The 18,472-nt window shown below is 48.4% G+C and overlaps 2 protein-coding genes across 2 annotated transcripts in view; both read right to left on the bottom strand.

Annotated features, from left to right (window-relative positions):
- Positions 1-59: 59 nt before the first annotated feature.
- On the bottom strand, positions 60-6,199 carry GPR162 (G protein-coupled receptor 162). Its single transcript, XM_081311145.1, has 5 exons — positions 5,965-6,199; positions 3,133-4,427; positions 2,042-2,231; positions 1,353-1,510; positions 60-822 (listed from the first exon to the last, which is right to left on the bottom strand). The coding sequence occupies exons 2-5, from the start codon at positions 3,997-3,999 to the stop codon at positions 271-273; spliced, it is 1,767 nt and encodes a 588-aa protein (XP_081167271.1). The 5' UTR covers positions 4,000-4,427; positions 5,965-6,199; the 3' UTR covers positions 60-270.
- Positions 6,200-7,039: 840 nt separating this feature from the next.
- CD4 (CD4 molecule) overlaps positions 7,040-18,472 on the bottom strand; it is a 32,506-nt gene continuing 21,073 nt past the window's right edge. The window contains exons 4-10 of the mRNA XM_081311903.1: positions 13,808-13,966; positions 13,120-13,350; positions 11,730-12,065; positions 10,473-10,667; positions 9,829-9,953; positions 9,462-9,529; positions 7,040-8,831 (exon numbers count right to left, since the gene is read on the bottom strand). Of these exons, the coding sequence (XP_081168029.1) occupies positions 8,801-8,831; positions 9,462-9,529; positions 9,829-9,953; positions 10,473-10,667; positions 11,730-12,065; positions 13,120-13,350; positions 13,808-13,966 (1,145 nt within the window). The 3' untranslated portion in view covers positions 7,040-8,800. The remainder of the gene's footprint in view (positions 8,832-9,461; positions 9,530-9,828; positions 9,954-10,472; positions 10,668-11,729; positions 12,066-13,119; positions 13,351-13,807; positions 13,967-18,472) is intronic.

The raw sequence follows: 18,472 nt of genomic DNA, 5'->3' as shown, positions 1-18,472 counted from the left end.
ACCCCCAACTTCCGACTATACCCTTTGCCACCACAGTACACTGGACACTGAAGTTTCCATGGCAACACTTCAGACTTTAATACATTTTGCTAGGGATGATGGAAGGTGAGCAGGTCATCTGGTCACTTGGATGGGAGACAGCATGGGCTTAGGAGCCCAAGATCTAGTGCCCCTCTCCCCAGAGTCTGGAGACAACTGCCCTTGTCTCAGGGCCAGAATGAGGTGTACTCACCCAGGCCCCTCTCCTGAGTCCAGCAGGCCCACATGGGCTCACAGGGTCAACTGGGGGAAGATGGGGTTTCCTGGGCCCCAGGATCTTCCCCAAGCCCTTGCATTCCCCTCACTCCCTGTTAGGGAACATCGTCTCCCTGCACTTAGCCCCAAAGGAAGTCCAGCAACTCTGGTATCAGGAGACCCAAGGGAGAGTCGGCGGGGTGAGAGACCCAGTGGCCGGGGACGGCGAGGAGAGGATCCTGGAGAGGCAGTTGGAGATGGCAGAGGTGTCTCATCAATGAAGGTGGTAATCTCCTCACGGAAGAAGCCAGGACCCCGTGGGGGCCCCCCACCTGATCCCAGAACCCCACTTTCCAGGAATTGGCGAAGACTGGCCAGCCCTCCACCTTCAGCCTCTTCCTCATCCTCCTCGTCCTCCAGCCTGTGTCTTTGTCCCAGATAGTCAGGAGGACCCCCAAGGGCCCGGCTCTGGGCTGGGAGGATTCGGATGTCATCAGAGGATGACCACTTGTGCAGGAAGGAGCCTGGTGCCCGAGGGGTAGAGAAGATGTTGGTTTCATCATGAGACAGACGGCGAGACAAAGGGACCTGGGAAGAAGAGCAGGTGAAACCTGGAGATATTGCAGGAACAAAGGAAGAGAAGGCAAGAACCACAGTAGGGACTCTGCAAGATGGGCCCATCTTGTAAACATGGGTTTTGTCTATGTTTCCTGAAATTGAATTCTACCTTCTGATCTGTAATTACAGGAAACTATTCCCATTTTTGCCAAACTTAATTTCTGAGTACTGGTATGTAGCCATTACTCAAACTTAAAATATCTCTAATTTTAATGCCAACAAAATTGGTTGTAATCCAATTTTAAAATAATAATAATAATTTGCCCCCCCCCAAAAAAATTAAAATAGATGGCTCCACGTCTTTAACTTCAAAACTTTTCCTCCAGAGGAAAAACTTGGTTCTGAGAGATCTGAGGGAACCTTTGTTCCCATACCTTTCCTTCACCTGCCCTTTAGGGTGCCCTGCGGTCTAGGAGTAGGAACTAGGGGCTTAAGTATCAAAAACGGGACAAAAGTAGAGTAGGGAACCAGAGTAGAGGGTGGGACCTCCATTCCCCCACCTGTAAGTAGTGTACTCTCTCCAGAGGGGGGAAAAGCATGTGCCGTCCAGGAAGTAGCTTCACCTGGGTGGAGTCCCGACCCCCTGGTCCTGTGGCCCCATTAGCATCAAAGCGAACTTTGCACACCCGGCCATCTGTATAGTCATCGCAGCCTCCATCTAGGAGAGAAAAGGGGCAGAGTTACAGGCAAAAAACACCCACCCTGTCCCAGAAGTCCCAGAGAACCTGTCAGTACCCTTTAATCTATAAGTTCTAAGAAGACTTTGAGAGTGGCTTGTATTTGCTGCAGTCATTGCCAAATCCCTAGTGCTTCATACCTATAGACCTACTTATTGAAATTTACCTGTCCTCCAAAAACTGTCCCTAAAGTGGGGGTCTCTCCCAGGAAGTTTAGCTTCTGTTTAGTATCATAGCCTTTGCATTAGGACTGGGGACTGTTTCTCAGGCACTCTACCTGGAGCAGGGGGTAGAGCTAAGCAGGGTGGCCTTCTAGAGGGTGCCCAGTTCCAGTGAAGGGAGCCCACAGTGCATAAGGAAGCCATGAGTGGCAGAATGCATGATTAGGCAAAGGGGACCCCCACCCCCGGGGTGCACATGCTCCATCCAGCAGGGGGCGCTCCAAGCAGTAGAAAAGACAGAAAAGAGAATAGAGATGTCCAGGAAAGCACAAGCCAGGCCCCTCCTCTGACCGTCATCGCCATCCTCCTCAGACATGATAGCCACGCACTGCTCCCATACTGTGCGCACGTCGGCACGGTAGCGCTCACAGGACCAGATGAAGGAGGGCAGCAACAGCGTCTGTGCCATGGAGCACCACAGCACAGCCAGCACCATCCATGGGGGAGCCGAGTCTGACTTCAGAGAGAAGAAGCTCACCACCTGGTGGGGAGATAGGGAAAGAGGCTTAGAGCTAGAGCCAAGGGGGCCTACCTGATTTGGATATCCTAGTGCAGTTGGTGGACAAGAGGTCAGGAAGGGATATCTGTCCTTGTGAATGGACAGAAGTAAGTTGGAAGTGAAGATGGAGTGAACAGAGGGGAAAGGATCAACTCAGGGGAAGGTCAGGGGAGTGTGCTGGAGTCAGGAGAGAGATGAACACAGATGGTGTAGGAAATTTGAAGACGGGGAGAAATCCAGGAATAGAGACTGGCTGGGGTAGTGGGGTGAACCATGGGGGAGTTTTGTGCATGAGATTGTATGGTCTCATGAGGGAATTAGGGAATGGAGAATGGCTCTCAGCAGTTGAATAGGTTGAACAGGGGAGCTGTGGGATAGCTGATAGAGCTGAAGGATAGGCAGTGGAATTGAAGGGTGGATAAGAGAGTTGAATAATGGGGACTAAAGCACAGATGATAGAGCTGGGAAGTGGGGTGGTAGGAACTAGAAAATAAATGATGGAGATGGAGGACCACAAATGGATTGGGGGGGGCGGAGCTCAGTGTTGCATGTCTATAATCCCAGCAGCTCAGGAGACTGAGGCAGGAGGATTGCAAATTTGAGGCCAGTCTCAGCAATTTAGTGAGACCCTAAGCAACTTAGTGAGACTTTGTCTCAAAATAAAAAGGGCTGGGAATGTAGCTCAGTGGTAAAGTCCCCCTGGGTTCACTCCCCAGTACCAAAAACATAACAAAAACAATGAATTTGGGGACAGGTACAGGAGAAGAAGATGAATGATGGAACTGGAGAAAGATAATGAAACTGCTGCATGACTAATGAAGTTGAAGGTCAGATGATGGTGCAGGGGACTAAGGGAGAACAGGTCAGAGGACACCAATCTCACCAAGATGGGCACCCCTGTGAGTGAGTCATAGAGAAAGACGATAGCGCTGACCAGGTTGGTGACCTGCAGGGATGTCTTGGCAGACTCAGAGCCATCCAAAGAGGATCGACGCTTCCCTCGGGTATCTTCCACCACGATGGCTGGCACCTCAAAAGCTGGCCGCGTACCCAGTCCCCCTGGCCCACCCGCCTTGGCTCCCCCACTGCCCCCCGCTCTCCGGGCCTGGCGAGCCCTCCGAGGCCGAGCCCACAGCGTCTGGTAGAAGGTGATAGCCACACAAACCAGCCCCATGACAATGCCCCCAAGTAGCAAGAGGCTGAAGCAGACACCAAAGCCGAGGCCAATCTTGGAGACTATGAACTGGCAGCCCCGGGCGTAGTAGCGCTCGCCATTGTTGTGCCAGCCAATGGAGGGCAGTGTGGAGAGGATGAAGCTGACCATCCAGATGCCCATGACAGCATGCAGTGCCTGCTTCTTGGCATTGCTGAGACGGTAGTTGACAGGCCAACGCACCATCCACATGCGATGGTAGGAGAGCGATGCAACTGTGAAGCAGGTGGCCAGGGCCAGTGTGTAGTAGGTGGACACAAAGACCTTGCAGATGCTCTCATTCCAGTCATAGTCAGAGGAAGCCTGACGCCGTAGCTGCACCACAGCGAAGGTGGTGAGGGGCACAGCCGCCATGAGGATGTGTGTGCCCGCGAGGAAGCAGAGCAGCAACTCCAGTGGCTTGTGCTTCTGCTGCTTGGCTGAGATGCTGAGGATGATCCAGGCATTGGCCAGCAGTGCCAGGAGCCCACAGGCTAGCCAGGACAATGCGTTTGAGCGCAGGGAGGCTTCCTCTGCCCCTGCCCCGCCCCGAGCCATCCTATCCTCAGCCCCCCACCCCCTTGAGCTCCTGGGGGCGGGGGCTAGGTCTCACCCAGGAGCCCCACTCACAAGCGCCCCCATGATGCCCCCAATTCTTGCCCTATAGTTAGGCAGGCTGTCCCCAGGCCCACCCTACTGCTCAGCTTCGCATGACTGACCCAGTTAAGGTCAGATGGGCAGGGCAGGAGAGGAGGCTGACGGTCAGCAAAGGCAGTCCTCAGCCTCCATGGTAGGTGGGGCCCTTCCTTAAGTATCCCTGTAATTGATGAGGGAGGCAAGCTGGCTACTTTCCCAACTATGAGGCTGGCTGGGGGACTCTGGTCCCTATGCTGAGACTTTCAGGTCTCTTTTTCCTTCAGGTTCTTGACCAGTGAATCTTCTAGATGCCCCGAGGGTTTGGGTGTGGGGCTCTCCACCTGGACAAGCTGCAAGGGAAAGATGAGATGTGGGAGAGGGCAGAGTTTGAGTCTAGGCTGCTCTCTAACCAGCTTCCTGTACCCCCAATAGTTTCATTCTCTTTAAACTAAGGAAATGATTGATTATTGTGAGTCAAGGGAGTGATTCAGAGCATTCCCCTGCCTGAAATTAGATGGCCAAACACCTCAGTAGATATGAGCACCCATGCTTCCAGACTGCCAGGGAAAAATGTATTCTTACTTTCCTGTCTCCCATCCCTTTTTAGCCCTCCCCATACCAACTTCCAGATTCCTTCTTATAATATCCCCTGCTCAGTACTACTCCACCCTTATCTTCATGTCCCCAAATCTCCCTTCAGAGCTACTGATGGGAGACACATGACTTGTTTATTCTTGGGGGTTTACAGTAAACCACCTCCCCTACTGCCAGTTTCCTGGACCAGTGGTCTTGGTGCTCAGCCCCACTTCCCCAAGCCTGGATAATCACCCTCCCTCCAAGCTACTCAGGGATCTGGGAAAATGGGAGAAAGGAGGCTGGGGGGGGGGGGGCTAGGAAACCTGAAGGCGGGGAAACCACTGACATCAGAATCATCCAGAAATGGAAAGAGGGGGAACTAGAGAGAAGGAGGAGAGTTTGAGCAGAAAAGAAAGAGGGGGCAAAGTGATAGTATCTGAAAATAGAAGGAAAAGCACAGAAGCCCCTGGAGAGGAGACCATAGAAGGAGGAGGGATAGGATGGAGGCAGGGAGCCGGGAATAGGCAAGCTGAGAAGAAAAACCCGCTGCTCATTAAGGTATCCACTCCCACTGAGAGACCTGAGGCTTTCCTCCCCTGGCCCAGAGCCTCAGTTTCCCTCTGATGGAAGGGAGAATAGCCTGATCTTAGTAAGACTGAGCTTCAGTGTGCCCTGGGGAGGGGGCTAAGAGGAAATCAGGTGAAACTCTGAATAGAGTGGAGGCTATAAAGATGGGCATAATGGCTTTTGAACTATGAGATAAGACCAGGCACAACAGTGTCAGGGTCTATTTCCTGTGGAAGACCCTTGCCCTCCTGAAGAGGTCCGAATCCACCCCCACCTTTGTCTCTTTTCTGGAGCCCAGTACTCCCTAGTTGCCATGGCAATGGCTAGCCAGAAGGAGGTGGAGGGAATTGGTCAGGAGGCCCCCACCACCACCCTCCTCTACAGCTTTGGACCCCTTCCCACACACCAACCCCCAGGCCCAGCTGGTGGGTTTAGGAAGATAGAGGTGGGAGTCAGAGGGAGGCAGGGAGGCAGGCAGGATGTGAAGGGCAGAGAGAAGGAGGTGAAGGACAGAGAGATCAGAAGCAAAGAGAAGGATCCCGGGGGCTCCGACGCCCACAGGGTCCCTCGCCCTTCGCGGTGAAGGGGTAAGGTCAGGCGGCTCCTCCCTCCGGTCACCCACCGCGTTCTTCAGGGCAGAAACAGCAGGTGGCTGGGGAGGAGGGGCGGGTTGGAGGGGAGAGGAGGCAGCGTGGGGGAAAGAGCAGAGGCGACGCTGGGGGGACGGGGCAGGGGTCGTCTTACCTCTGGCTGCGCCCAGCACTGCCGTGGAGACGCACTCCCGACGCGCTCGCTTGGGCTCCCGCCGCCTGCCGGCTCCGGCTCGCCCGCCCTCCTCCTTCTTCCCTCCCTCCCTCGGGCCTCCCTCCCCCCAGCCCCGGCCTCTCCGGCTCAGCCCGCTCTTCACTCAGTCTCTGCCCCTGTCAGCCCCTCCAGGTTCCCCTCTCCCGAGGTCATCGGGCCTGGTAGCCGGGGTTAGGGAACTGAAAGACAGCTTTGGGGTGGGGGGCGGAGAGGTTAGGGCGGGGAAACTGGACGGTGGTGACTTGGAGGGGGAGGGGCAAGGAAGGCGCTGGAGGGAGGGGGCGAGGAGGATGCGGGGAGCGGGCTTCATTGGTGAAACGATTGGTGTTGTGCCCCCACCCCATCCCGGATTTTCAACACGAACACAAGCCCAGAGAGGCAGCTGGTGTTTGGGGGGACTGAGGAGCTAGCTGTTTAGGGAGGAGGCATCGTGTGTCACTGTGTGTCACGGTGTGCCTCCGTGTGAGGGCTGTGCCTTGGGTAGAGTTCAAAGGGGCATGGACTGTAGGCTCTTGGGAGTAAGGGGGCATGTGGTGCAAGCTGGTGCTGCTGGTGGAGTTGGGGAGTGGTGAGACACACATCCTGCTTCCTCCTACTGGAACACAAGCACACGCTGATGTTGGAGACACACACCATTTGCACACATACATTGCAGTTTCTTATAGTCCTTTCTCCCAACTACACAGAAACCCTACATTATCTCCCCCTTGGCCTGTCATACACATGTAATTACAAAGTCTTAGTCACACACACTTTGGGTGGTTGAAGTGGGCAATCAGCCTGTGGGGATTTTTCCCAGGGAAACTTCATCTCCTTCCTTCTGGGACAGGTCTGGCAACCTCCTCTCTGGGTCTGATTCCAAAGATTCCTGTTCTCTCCAGAGAAGGATCCTCTCTCTCTCTCTCTCTCTCTCTCTCTCTCTCTCCACACACACACACACACACACACACACACACACACACACACTATTTTTCATAGTAATTTTATTGTATTTTCTGTCAGCTTAGGACTGGGAGTAGGCACAAACATAAAGTAAGCAATGGGGACCCTGGCAGCAGATAGGTGATCTTCCTGTATGTAAGAGAGGCAAGATGAAAAGAAAAAGAGGAGAAAGGAAAACAGACAAGGAGTTGGGACTGAGGGAGGTGGTAAGAAAGGGAAAGGAGAGAGGCATAGGAGGCTGGGGATCCTGAGAGAAATGGATCATGAAGGGAAGGAATGAGAATACATATAACCTCAATTTCCCCAGGTCCTGAATTGTTTGGGGGGAGAAAAAGGAGGGTACAAGAGGTGGGCTGAGGCCCAACATCATCACCTTTCATAGGAGGTCCCCTCAGAGGGTCACCCGAGGATAACTCCCTGCCTCTTCCCCTAAGCACAGCTCGCCTTCCTGATGGTTCTATGCATGGTGAGTGGCAGTTCCCTGGACATTCTCTCCCAAGGGGCCGATACTCCCATCCTGTGTTCTGATTAAGAAAATTGAGAGGGGAACGGGAAAATAAACAAGGAGAGAAATGAATTACAGTAGATGGGGTAGAGAGAGAAGATGGGAGGGGAGGGGAGGGGAGGGGGGATAGTAGAGGATAGGAAAGGCAGCAGAATACAACAGTTACTAATAGGGCATTATGTAAAAATGTGGATGTGTAACCGATGTGATTCTGCAATCTGTATATGGGGTAAAATTGAGAGTTCATAACCAACTTGAATCTAATGTATGAAATATGATATGTCAAGAGCTTTGTAATGTTTTGAACAACCAATAAAAAAAAGAAAATTGAATGGATTTTCTTCCAGTAACAAGCCTCACCACCAGCAGGTGATAAAGGAGGGGGTTTTAGACACTAAGATCTTCTCCCATGTTCCTGAGCTCTTGAGACAGGCCTTCCTGTGGGTGATGTGTTTCTGTGGATCCAAAGGTGCATGCTGGGTACCTGTGACTAGCCACCACAGAGATCTGTGTGGTATTTGTCCCTGCATTAAGAAACAGCGGTGGTAGAGGGGTGAGGAGACCTGGGTTAGTCCTGACTCCAGTACTTGCTGGCTATAGGGCCGTGGGGAATCTTCTTGCTTCTCTGGGTTTCATTTCTGGAAAACTAGAGATAATAATCTTGGTTCTGTCACTATCAGTCTTGCAGGGTTTTTGTAAGGGTCAAATTGAAGATGTGAAAATGGTTTATAAACTGCTTAGGTGTAAGAAATTGTCTGTGGACTAGTGTTTTTATACATAGATTGTGTACCTGGGCCTATTTGGATAAGGTACAGCCCTGCTCACATAGGGTGAGAAGCAAGCAACATGGGACTATGGGGACTGGCTTTAGGAGTCCCTGGATCTGTATTTGTCCTTAACCAGTTGGGCAAATCCCCACCCTCTTTGGTGCCAGGTTCCTCTCCAACAAACTGACCGTCTTGTGTTGCATATTTCTAGACCCAGGCCTGCCCTCATGCCAGGCAAGGCTGGTCCTTCTCACTGCCCTGGGATCTAAGTGAACAGCTGGGGAGTAGGTCCAGAAGAAGTAATTAAAGAAGGGCTAGGATTTGGAAGAAAAGGAAATAGGGAAGAATGATGTTGTTAAGGAAAAATTGAAAGCAAGACTCTGCCAATGGTGCTGGGAACAAAAGAGGAGAAACAATGGTCAGTGTGGAGGAAGAAAGCAAGAGGAGGCCAGAGGTGCTGGGATATGCTACATTCATCTGGTCTGCAGGCCCAAGTCCAAGAGGAAGTGCGAGGAAGATAGCTGAGGAGGATGCACATGGGAAACTCCCAGGCTCTTGCACCTCAAGTGAGACTATGAGTCTTCTGCAGCCTGCTGGAGGAAGAAAGAATAGGGGAGTTGAGAACGATGGTGCACAGTTTTAATCCCAGCAGCTTGGGAGGCTGAGGCAGGAGGATCATGAGTTTAAAACCAGCAACTTACTGAGGCCCTAAGCAACTTAGTGAGGCCCTGTCTCTAAATAAAACATAAAAAGGTTTGGGGATGTTTCTCAGTGGTCAAGTGCCCCTGGGTTCAATCTCCAGTACCAAAAAAAAAAAAAAAAAAAAAGGGAGCCAGTGTGTCCCTAAGTCACTTTGTATTCTAGGACCTCTATGGCTCCCAGACCCCACTTTTCTCCAGCACAGTGAAAGTGTCTGGGCATGACTTAAGGGCCCACCCAGAAATGCCCCAGGCCTGTTGCCCTTTCACTTGCACCCTCGACTTCTACCTTCCTCCTTCCTCCTTCCTACCACCTCCACATCCCTTTGGGCCCATTCTCATCTCTACCCCCTTCCCTCAGCCCCTGTGGGCTCACCACCATCCCTCCTCCTTACCCCTTCCTTCTTTCTCTTCTCAACTTCTTAGATCTCCTTGCCTTCTCCCCCACTGTCCTCACCTTTCCTCCTCTCTCCCTTTCCTCTCCCTCCCTCCTCCCTTCCCTTACCACTCTGCCCAAATCCTTACTGGGAGCACTGGCAGGTCTTCTTCTCACTGAGAAGCCTCTTAATTTGAGACATCCGCTCTGCCTGGCGCTGTCCAGGAACAAGGAGGAGAGTCATGAGGGTTCCAGGCCTCCAGAAGGTAGGCACCCCTTGGAGGGAGGAGTGGGGAAAGCTGGTAGAGGAGAAGCAGTTATTATGGCTAAGACCGTCTGTCCTAGAATTGACTCTTTACTCCTTCCTTCTTCTCCTTCTGCATAGGATCCAGGACAAGGCCTGATTTGCAGTGAGGGGCTGGCCAGAAAAGGTCACACATGCAGGATGCATTTTTACCAGCCTCAGGTGTTCAAGGGCCTAGTGGGGGACAGAGTGGGTCCTGAGGGCTTGCTTACCCTTCGGTGTCGGCACTTGACACAACAGAAGATGCAGAGCCCGGCGAGGAGCAGGAAGCTCAAGGCGCCTCCAATTATGACAGCCAGGAACATTGGCTGGTACTGGTTTAACCCTGTGGGTGAAACTGCAAGAGAGATGGGTACTCAGCACACCAACCACTATCAGAGGGTCAGAGGGCCGGCTGGAGAGGAAAACAAGGATCTGGTCCCCAGGGCTAAGAGAAAGGATCAGGGAAGCAGGGCTCTCAAAAGGGTTTGAGAGAGCAAAACTGGGAAGGGATTATATATTTTAGAGACTACAGAGTATTCAGAGAGCTAGAAGCAGTGGTTCAGACCCTGGGGGCCTGTGTGTGAATATGTGTGTATTTATGTCTGGTTTGAAGAGAAGTCAAAGAGGATTGTTCTTGGAAGGAGGCCCTATTCCTCAGCTGCAAACCTTAAGGAGGTGGGAACTTGGAAGGTATACGTGGGACCCAGGATCATATCCCACCTCACCTCTGTGTCTCCAGAACACCATACATATAACTCTTCCATCTTAGAGGAATTGAGAGGGTGGGGCACTGGGTGGTCTCTACAAACCCCAGGAAGCTTCTACAGCTAGGAGGCCCAATCTTGGGGTTAGGCCTTGGAACCTGGATCCTCACCATCAATCTTGAAATCCAGTAGAACCTTGACCCCATCTCTCAGTTCGCACTGCCACATCCCTGCCTTGGGGTTTGGCACCCGAATCCTCTTCACGGGCTTTGAGACCTCCTGGTTCTCCAGCTTCAAGCTCAGCATCAGCTTGGGAGGAATGGGTCCCAGCACCTCACAGATCAAGTCATTCTGGTGATAAGTCACTGTAGAGGAACAAGAGGCTGAGACCAGGAGCCTGGCCCTCTGGGTTCCTAGTACCTTCAAGCTCTAAGGGGATTCAGTAGGACAATAAAGTGATCCTTTCCACATGTAGCCTTCTTTACTTTTTGGGGGGCACATTTTCATGCCATTGTAAGGAAGAAAACAGCTTGTAAGTTCCACTGGTCTTGGGTTTGAATCCAAGCTATCTTTACTTCTTTTTTTTTTTTTTAAGAGAGAGTGAGAGAGAGAAAATCTTAATATTTATTTTTTAGTTCTCGGCGGACACAACATCTTTGTTTGTATGTGGTGCTGAGAATCGAACCCGGGCCGCACGCATGCCAGGCGAGCGCGCTACCGCTTGAGCCACATCCCCAGCCCTATCTTTACTTCTTATAAGATGTATGTCCCTGAGAAAGTTGTTTAACAGCTCAACCTCAGAGGATAATTTTAAATGTATGAATACATGTAAAATATTTGAACTGGGCTTCACATGCACTAAGCATCAAGTGTTAGCCATTATTTTTTTTTTTTTAGTTATTATAATAAGAATTCCAAGAACTCAATGTTAGGCTTGATATTTTTTCATTACTATCATAAACAGAACAAATTGTTAGCTTATTAAAAAGATGAGAAAGATGGCCCACAGTGGGTAGGGGCCTTAGCCAGGATCACAGAGGGCTAAGGTTGGGCAGAGGCAGATCTAGACCCCTGGTTGTTAGCCCAAGCCCTTTGGAGATTCTCAGGGAGCCACATCCAGCTGTTTCATGGATATTGGGGAAGAATATACAAATTCCAGACTCAGTTCAAAACCAGTCCAGGGCTGGAAGTGTAGCTTAGTGGTAGAATACTTGCTTATCATATACAGGGGCCCTGGGTTATGTCCCCCACACCAAAATCAAAAGGAACAAACATGCCAGGCCCAAACTCAGAGGGCCCTTGATCACTTCAATCAACCAAGCAAGGCGTAGGCACCTCCTTTTGGGACCTAGCCAGCCTCAGAGGGTACCCTGGGCCAGCCCCTCCACTTCCTTCTCTTGCCCTCTTCTTCTCAGCCCACTCCTTACCATTCATTACCACCAGCTTCACGTTCTTATGCAGTTTTCCTTTGTCAAGCATCAGAGTCAGTTCTCCAGAACCAGCATACTGAGGCAAAGCCTGAGACAGGGTGAAGCGCAGCGGGAGATTCTCAGCCACCTGGAGCTTTGGGTCCTGGGTAACCTTTTGCACAGAAAAGTGCTTATTCTTCAAGGAGAAGGTGACCCAGGTCTTGGAGGAAGAAGACCTCTCTGCCTGCCACTTCAGTTCCCCTCTCAGGTCCTCATCTCTGATATTCAGTGGAAAAGATAATTCCACCTGCTCCCCAGCTTTCTTATAGACTGTGTTGAGCGTCTCCTGGAAACCTGGAGATAGGAAGGGAACAACCCTGAGCGAGGAGGAGATAGGAAAATGAGGGAGTAAAGGGTTGGTAGGCATGTGGCAGGGCAGCAAAGAGATGGAAGAGGACCAGGTAAGCCCACACATGGAGGTTCTCATGTCAGGTACTATATTCCTTCTTGTTTCTCCCATCTTCCCTCCCACCCTAACATTCATCCATCATGTTCCTGTAGCAGACCGTCTTCCATGGCTTCCAGAAGTCTTTATAGAACAGCTCAGCCACAGGGGATAGGGGAACTTTCCCTCCTCCAGACTCCAGGAGCACAGAAACCATTTAGCCTGTGCTCCTTAGGTGCATAAGTTATCACCCTTCATAGGATAAGCGCTAACACTTAAATATAGCTTACTGTGTACCAGGCACAGTCCTACATGCAATTTATGAGATGACAGGTAGGCACTGTCACAGCCACAGTTAGCACCGTTCCATTTTACAGATGTAGACACTAAGGAACAGAGGTTCCATGCCTAGCTTGAGGACACATACATGGTTGTGGCAGAGTCAAAATTTAAATCAGAATCTGTGCACTAAATCACCACACTATGCTGCCTTATGTCACAAAAGCACATAAGAATCTGGGGTAGAACCCATGTTCTGGGTTCTTGGTCTCCCTATAATTCTCTCACTCAGTATTATACATTTGCAATACAGAAAGTCATTAGGGTTGGCTTGCTGGGGTTAGTGTCCTTGAGCAGGAGCATTTGCCAACTTGGTAGGGGTTGGGAGCTGGGGCAAAAAAGAAAATAGATGCTTTTGCCACTCCTCCTTTGGGGCCTGTCACATCCTTATATTCCCTATCTCTTCCTTCCCCCAGTTCTGCCATGCTCAGGGGTGGCTGTCATTAGCTTACCGAGGAGGAGGAGGGGCCCAGTGTGTTACTCAGGACAGATCTCAATCCAGGGGAGTCTGGACCCACCCTCCAGCAGCAGAGCCAGCAGCTGGGCAATGAGAATGCCGGGGGGGGGGTGAGCCTGGGAGCCCCTAAGCAGGGAGGAGCCTGCAGAGAGAGCCCCACTTCTTACCCAACACCAAGATGTTTATTTTTATCTCCAGACTCTTCTGGTCCTGGGAGATGAAGCATGTCCAGGTGCCACTGTCCTGGAATCCCACATTGGGTACTGAGACCTTGACATCAGTACTAATTTTATTCCCTGGTTGCTTGAATTTCACTGAAGGTTTACTACCAGGAGGGGATTCCAAGGTCAGGGTCAGGCTTTGCCCCTGTAGCAGACAGGTACCCGGGTTGGCAGTTACTGTGGAGGAAGCAAATCACCTGTGTCACATTCATACCATCCTCAAGGAGAGGGGAAGAGGAGAGGAAACCAAAAATGTTTCTCCACTGTCCCTTGTCCCAATATTACCTTTCCTCCCAACATCCTGAGGCCCACTCCCAGCCCAAAGCAGGACTTTTCTCTCTCCTCTCCCTCTTTCTCCATCTCACTCTCTTCCACATCTTCATCTCCTCCCTAGTCTTTCTCTATCCTTCTCTTGGTTGCTTCCATTTCTTTTCTTTCCCTTTCTCTAGGACTTGCTCCCTCCTTAACCTTGACCAAAGGCCTGAGGAGGGTTGAGAAGTCTCAGTGACCAGTATGATCCATTAGCAGGCTATGATGTGTCATTAGCTCAGGCCCTGGTTTTGGTGCAGAGGTGGGAGTAGGGGAGAAAGGGAGATGGATTGAGTCGTTTGCATCCCAGGCCTGCTCCACTCACATCTGAACACTTGCAATTCCACCTCTATCTTCTTATTCTCCACTTCACAGATGTAGGTCCCTGAGTCTTCCATCCTAAGTTTAGAGATGATAAGAGGAAAGGATCCTTGATCCCACTGGGATTTTTTTGAGTCAGTGCGATCACTCAGATGGGAGGAACCTGTGAGTAGAAGCCATATGGAAAGGTTGAGATGTTCTGATGCTATGGCACCCCTGGGAGGAGTAGTGCCCACAACTCTGAGTTGCTAATTTCCTGCAGAATCTGCTGCTTGTCCTAGTCAGAGAATCCAAGTCTGGAGAGGAGGTCCCATCATATCCATTTACCTGGCAAGGATCATGTCTTACTAATTCAAAAATACTGTGAAACAATGTACTTATTTGGAGAGCATCAAATACTTAACATTGTTATCTCCAGTAATATTTACAATAATGTCAAGAAAAAGGTACTATTTTACTTATGGTGCATATAAGGACATTGAGAGTCAGAAATTAAGCAATTGCCCAAATTCTTACATATTACCAATGCAATTTCTTTGGAAGCTAATTTGTGATATCTATCAGAATCGCAAATGCACATGCAAAACTAAATGACCATGGACTGGGGATGTGGCTCAGTGGTAAAGTACTTGCCTGGCATGTATGAAGCACTGGTTTCATCACAAAAAGAAACCTCAAAAAGAAACAAACAAATAATAATAACAACAACAAAAAAAAATGCTAAAAGTTACACACACACACATACACACACAGAAGGATAGATTAAATAAATTATAGTTCACCCTTCAGTGGATTGCTATGCAGTCATTAAAAAAAGAATGAGGAGCCAGGTGTGGTGGCACATGCCTGTAATCCCAGCAGCTCAGGAGGCTGAAGCAAGAGGATTTTGAGCTCAAAGCTGCCCTCAGCAATTTAGTGAGGCCCTAAGCAACTTAGTAAGACCCTGTCTCTAAATAAATATAGAAAAGGGGCTGGGATGTGGTTCAGTGGTGAAGTGCCCCTGGATTTAATCCCTGGTGAAAGAAAGAAAGAAAGAAAGAAAGAAAGAAAGAAAGAAAGAAAGAAAGGAAGGAAGGAAGGAAGGAAGGAAGGAAGGAAGGAAGGAAGGAAGGAAGGAAGGAAGGAAGGAAGGGGGAGGGAGGAGAATAAGGAAGATTTTTTTTACATTATTCTGATATGAAACAATGTCACCTAAGAAATATTTTTTTAATATATTTTTATGGGCTGGGGTTGTGGCTCAGCCGTAGAGCGCTCACTCACATGTGCGAGACCCTGGGTTCGATCCTCAGCACCACATAAAAACAAATAAGTGAAATAAAGGTATTGTGTCCAACTACAACTAAAAATAAATATTTTTAAAAATATATATATTTTTAGTTGTTGATAGACCTTTATTTCATTTATTCACATGTGGTGCTGAGAATCGAACCCAGTGCCTCACACATGCCAGGCAAGTGCGCTACCGCTGAGTCACAGCCCCAGCCCAAGAAATATTAGTAACTGAATAAAATAATATAATAAACATATTATTGTTTATTTATTTTTATAATGTAATTCTTTTATTTTATTGGTTCTTTTTAGTTATATATGACAGCAAAGTTTATTTTGACATATTTACAAAAAACATGGAGTATATCTTATTCTAATTAGGATCCCAGTCTTGTGGTTGTACATGATGTGGAGATTCTCTGGGGTATATTCATATGTGTACATAGGAAAGTTATTATTTATTTTAAAAGAAAGGGCTAGGGCTGGCAGTTGTAGCTTAATGGTAAAGCACCTGCCTAGCATGTACAAGGTCCTGGGTTTGATTCCTAGCACCAGAAGTAAATAAACAGGAAATATATATATATAATATATATATATATAAATATATATATATAATTCAAAATATTAAAATTAAAATGATACAAAAAATTTATATATATGCCGGGCATGGTGGTACACACCTGTAATCCCAGCAGCTTGGGAGGCTAAGGCAGGAGAATCAAAGCCAGCCTCAGCAAAAGCAAGGTGTTAAGCAACTCATTGAGACCCTGACTCTAAATAAAATACAAAATAAGGTTGGGGATGTGGCTCAGTGGAGTGGTCAAGTTCTCCTGAGTTCAATGCCCGGTACCAAAAAAAAAAAATCATGTGTGTGAATGTATATATATGGAGAGAGAGGGAGATTGCCCTCCATATCAGTGGGTTTTGCATTCAGCCAACGATGGGTAAAAAATATTTGAAAAAAAATTGCATCTGTACTTGCTTATACAGACTTTCTCCCTAAACAGTACAGTATAACAGCTATTTAATTTGCATTTACATTATTAGGTGTTATCAATAATCTAAAGATGATTTGAAGTATACAGGAAGATGTACCTAGGTTATATGCAGATACTACACTGTTGCTTATAAGAGAGGTGGGCATTTGTGGATCTGGGTACCTTCATTAGTGAGGAGAGGGGGTGCTGGAACTAATTCCCCATGAATACTAAGAATGAAAGTGTATGTCTGTGCATGTGTGTGTGTGTGCATATATTATGTGTGTATGCCTTGTAAAAAATATGGGAAGTAAACAAAAGAAAATAATCTCACTTGCCTCTGGAAAATAGAAGTAAATAAATAATCATGTGATGGGTGTAGGAGAGAGAGTTCACTGTGTGCCCTTTCCAATTTTTTTTTTTAATCTCCAATAAGAAGTGGAGCTAGAATTAAAATTCAGGCCTGATTGGTACACTGTGAAATATTATCTCTGGTAAGTTCCTCTAGCATGGATATGTGGTTTCCTCTGTTTTGGGGGATTGAACCCAGGGTCTCACACATGCTAGGCAAGTGCTTTACCACTGAGCTACAGCCCCAGCTTCAGTCTCCACCCTCATACTCTGTTAACGTCTAACTACTATCATCAAGAGGGTATTCCTTTCTTTAACTAACCATTTTCTGGGTGCAGTGGCAGCTCCACAATTCCTGTAGAAAAGGGAGTTAGAAGCTAACTTTGCGCAGGGCATGGTGGCACACGCCTATATTTCCAGCAGCTTGGGTGGCTGAGGCAGGAGGACCCTGAGTTCAAAGCCAGCCTCAGTAACTAAGAGAGGCCCAGAGCAACTCAGGGAGACCCTGTCTCTAAATAAAATGTAAAAGAGGGATGGTGATGTGGGTTCAAAGCTCAGTGGTTAAGGCCCCTGGGTTCAATGCTGGTACCAAGGAAAAAGAGGAAAATAGAAGCTAAATTTGTATAGTAAATACAGACATTTTTCACTTAGAATATATAATTAGAGAGATAGGACAAATGTGACTGAGGGTGAAGCCTCTCTCCACCCCAGTGGCATGTCTCTGCCTCCTTGAGCACTCCTAGGCCCATTCCCACTGTTGCCTTGGTGCTGGAGACCGGATATCAAGTTGACCATGCACTCCAGCATCTCTGATCTCAGGTTATCATTCTCTTCCCTTCTGCTCAGGCTCATTCTCTCCAGGACCCTTTCCAGACAACCTTGTAGCCCTGGGCACACACCTAATATTTGACCACTCTACCCTTTTATTTGTCCCTTTTGTAGTTTCTACCTGACTTGCTCTTGCTCTTTCCCCCTGGATCTACACATTGATTTAGTTCCCCAGTTTTTCTACATTTTTTACACAATTGTCCAAACTTTTTTTTTTTTTTTTTTTAGCACTAGGGGTTGAACCCAGGGTCGCTTAACCACTAAACCACATCCCCAGTCTTTTTTTACATTATAGAGACAGAGTCTTGCTGAGTTGCTTAGGGCCTTGCTAAGTTGCTGAGGCTAGCTTTGAACTCATGAGCCTCCTGCCTCAGCCTCGCATGTCTCTGGAATTATAGGCATGTGCCACTGTGCCCACTAGTTTGACCAAATGTCTTGAAAAAGTAGCCTACTCTGTTTCTACCCACTTTTTACCTCTGTCAAGTCCCCCCTCCATACCTAAGTACCACTTATTTTTCTTCTTCTTGAACTCTCGTTCTGACATCTAGATTTAGGTGTTGCCAGAGACTGTCTTTGGTATTTCCCCCCATTTCTATAGACATTCTAATTTTTTTTAAAGAGAGTGAGAGAGAGAGAGAGAGAGAGAATTTTTTAATATTTATTTTTTTTTAGTTTTCGGTGGACACACATCTTTATTTGTATGTGGTGTTGAGGATCGAACCCGGGCCGCACACATGCTAGCACGCTACCGCTTGAGCCACATCCCCAGCCCCGACATTCTAAATTTTGATGCATCCCCAGTCAGCTCTGAAGATGACTCCCAAACCAATATTCTTTTTTAATATGTTTATTTATTTAATTTTTTTGCGGTGCTGAGGATCAAACCCAGTGCCTCACACATGCTAGGCAAGTGATCTACCACTGAGCCACAACCCCAGCCCCCAAATTCATATTCTAAGTTCCAATTTCTCTCCTCAATTCTGGGCTCACATTTTCAATGGACCAACAGAAAACTCTATATAAATATCCTGCCATCGCTCCAGACTCCATTGGTTCAAAACAAAATGTATATCCTAAAATATCTCTTTCTTCTTGCTTTCCTGTTTTTCTTATGAGGAAAACCATGACCCACTTTTCTGTGATGTTCTATACTTTGGAAAAGCAATTGCTAGATAGTATGGAAAATCTAAGAGAATGGGAAAACCTGGGATAAATTCATGGGAGAGACCAGTATGGAAACAAGT

The sequence above is a fragment of the Spermophilus citellus genome, assembly GCF_964194105.1.
Source record: "Spermophilus citellus genome assembly, chromosome: 10".
Classification (NCBI taxonomy): domain Eukaryota; kingdom Metazoa; phylum Chordata; class Mammalia; order Rodentia; family Sciuridae; genus Spermophilus; species Spermophilus citellus.
This window is presented reverse-complemented; position numbering and strand designations above follow the sequence as displayed.